Source organism: Mus caroli, chromosome 11, assembly GCF_900094665.2.
Source record: "Mus caroli chromosome 11, CAROLI_EIJ_v1.1, whole genome shotgun sequence".
NCBI lineage: Eukaryota > Metazoa > Chordata > Mammalia > Rodentia > Muridae > Mus > Mus caroli.
The window spans coordinates 117,100,072-117,103,158 of record NC_034580.1 but is presented as its reverse complement, the minus strand read 5'-3'; the positions used below and the strand labels follow the sequence as shown (position 1 = coordinate 117,103,158).

At 45.6% G+C, this 3,087-nt stretch overlaps 1 protein-coding gene across 1 annotated transcript in view; it reads left to right on the top strand.

Moving 5' to 3' along the window:
- Positions 1-3,087, top strand: part of Ogfod3 (2-oxoglutarate and iron dependent oxygenase domain containing 3) — a 29,796-nt gene that overhangs the window by 7,293 nt on the left and 19,416 nt on the right. Inside the window, exons 5-6 of the mRNA XM_021175985.2 lie at positions 227-291; positions 913-969. Of these exons, the coding sequence (XP_021031644.1) occupies positions 227-291; positions 913-969 (122 nt within the window). The remainder of the gene's footprint in view (positions 1-226; positions 292-912; positions 970-3,087) is intronic.

The following is a 3,087-nucleotide window of genomic DNA, read 5'->3' as shown; positions in this document are numbered from 1 at the left end:
CACTCGGGAGGCAGAGGCAGGCAGATTTCTGAGTTCGAGGCCAGCCTGGTCTACAAAGTGAGTGCCAGGACAGCCAGGGCTACACAGAAAAACCCTGTCTTGAAAAAACAAAAAACAAAACAAAACAAAAGTCAGAGGTAGAGCATTTATACAATGGATTGTGGCAACTAGGGTTCAACTTTGGCTACTAAAGTGACCATGTTTTATGCACATTCATCTTTTTCAGGCATCTATCCTGGACCTGCACTCTGGAGCCCTGTCTGTTGGGAAACACTTTGTGAACCTGTATAGGTGAGAGGCTGGAGGAAGGAGAGTAGGGTGCAGGTGGGCATCCAGCAGATGCATGGGCTTGCTTCAGAGAGCTGCGAGGTTCCTCTAGGGCTAGAGAGAGACCTGAGAGAGTTCTCAGCCTCCTTGCCTCATTCTGTCAACTGCTGATTTGACTCCCTCCCCTACCTCCTTCTTTTCCTTTCTCCCTCCTTCCCTCCCTCTTTCCCTCCCTCCCTTCCTTCTCTCTCTCCTTGTCTCTCTCCCTCCTTCCCTCCCTTTCCCCTCTTTCTCCCTCTCTCTTTCTTTTCTTCTCTTTCCCTCCCTCTCTCCCTTCCTCCCTCCTTCCTCCATCTTCCTTCCGCTCCCTCCTTACTTTCTGTCCCCTTTTCCTTCTCTGTAACATAGTTATTATTATAGAAATGGAATAACTCTCAGATGATATGATAGATCTACTTTTGGAGACCTGTTGGTTAGCTCCTGTTGAAACAAGGAGGCTGGGTGTGGTAGTTTATACCTGTGGTCTGAGCTCCAAGTTGAAGATCAGCCTGAGCTAGAGTGAGACCCTGTTTAAAAACAAACAAACAAACAAAAAAGCAAGGAAAAGATTAGTAACACCTGCTAATGTTATTTATTATTTCACAGATACTTTGGAGATAAAATACAAAATATCTTCTCTGAGGAGGACTTTCAGTTATATAGGTAAGGAAGATGGAGAGTAAGAAGAGATGGGTGTGGCCAGATACACAAAGGGAACTGAGGTCAGTTCTATGATGTCCTGATACATCAGGCCAGGGCAATAGCTCCTGTGTCAGTCAAGACCTGAGGGTGTAGGGCTGGAGAGATGGCTCAGGTTAAAAGCACTGACTGCTCTTCTGGAGGTCCTGAGTTCAAATCCCAGCAACCACATGGTTACAGATGGATGCTCATCACAACCATCTGTAATGGAATCAGATGCCCTCTTCTGTTGTGGCTGAAGACAGCAACAGTGTACTTACTTTCTAAGCCCTCTTGGTCCTGTAGCAGACATGTCCCGCTGTTGGTCCAGCCTGGCACCTGTCACATGACTTGTACAATTTTTACCCAGAGCAGCTTGCCTATCTGGGGAATTTTATTAAATTAAAATGTTTATCTAAAGATTTTTAAGAGGCTGGAGAGATGGCTCAGCAGTTTAGAGTATTGGCTGCTCTTCCAGCGCCCACATAGTGGTTCATAACCATCTATAGAGGGATCTGATGCCCTCTTCTGGCCTGCAGGTATACATGCAGCAGAGCACTCAGATGCATAAAACATAAAATTAAAAATATAAAAAATAAAAAATATCACTAAGCTGTGTGTTAAAGTCCAGGGAGATTTTACACACTAGCTAGTTAGTCCTGTCACTAATATTACCTAGCTGCAGTATGATATCATTTCCCAGAATGGGCACTGGTACAGCACTCTGATCTTATTCAGAATTCCAGGCTTTACCTGTAACCAGGTGTGAGCGTGTGCGTGTTGAATTTTTTGTGGTTTTTATCACCTACTAGATTGTGTTGTGTCAGCCAAGACACTGAACACCATCAAAGCACTGAGTTCCTGCTGCCCTCTGCGCCCTATGCCCACCATCACGATGATCAGCCACGTTGCCTGAACCCGTAGCTGACATTTCACCTTCATTATGTTCCCAGGGAAAGAGCTGCTAAACAAAGCTGAGCCTCTCGTCCAGAGAGCAGGTGAAGGGCTCAACTAAGGCTGTGTGCCTGGCAGTGGCAGCCATGAGTTGTCACTGAAAGCACACTACACGTGGGATTCTTTAAGTCCACTGTTGCAGGTGACATGGAGCTGTCAGGAGCTTTGCAGCCACTTTCAAGACTGCCTCCTGACATACAGCTCTACTGTGATAGTCTTAAGACTTAGACCCAGCCCATGACTGTCTCCAGCTGACCGCTTGTACTCCTAAAGCTCACTAGGTTATTTTGTTCTTGATGTTTATTCCTAGTGTGCACACACTGGCTTAAAGAGAAACTGTTCTAGGGGCTGGAGAGATGGCTCAGAGGTTATTGGCACTGACTGCTCTTCCAGAGGTCCTGAGTTCAAATTCCAGCAACCACATGGTGGCTCACAACCAACTGTATTGAGAAGATCTGATGCCCTCTTCTGGTGTGTCTGAAGACAGTGACAGTGTACTCAGATGTAAAACAAACAAATAATTCTTTAAAAAAAAAAAAGAGAGAAAGAAGGAAAGGAGAGAGAGAGAGAGAGAGAGAGAGAAACTGTTCTGTGATGTGATAGTTTGGCATTTGAACTTCTACAATTTGTAAATTTATAAGATACACACACATACACACACACCCCTACCTTTTGAGCTGGGCATTTTTCTTGAGCTGGACATTTTTCTTGACATCATGGACACACAAACCTCCTGGAACTACACAGAGCAGAGAGTGCCTTCCTTTCACAGATAGAACCTGAACAACTGTGACCTAGGAGCCAGCCCAGAGGAAATGTGAAACTTGTGTTTCTGGGTGACAGCATGAAGACCATTGCCAGCCCCAGGAATGTTCCTTACAGACGTTGCCACTTGCAGATGGTATACAAGAGATAGAGATGGAAAACCCTAAATACTGATTTTTATCCAAAGGTCTGCTATGTTCTGTTAGGTTTAAGAGTGAAGTGGAGATTGGTAACTAGGAGGAAAATTGAAAAAGAATGTTCTATAAAACATCTGGGCCGGGCGTGGTGGCGCACGCCTTTAATCCCAGCACTCGGGAGGGAGAGGCAGGCGGATTTCTGAGTTCGAGGCCAGCCTGGGCTACAGAGTGAGTTCCAGGACAGCCA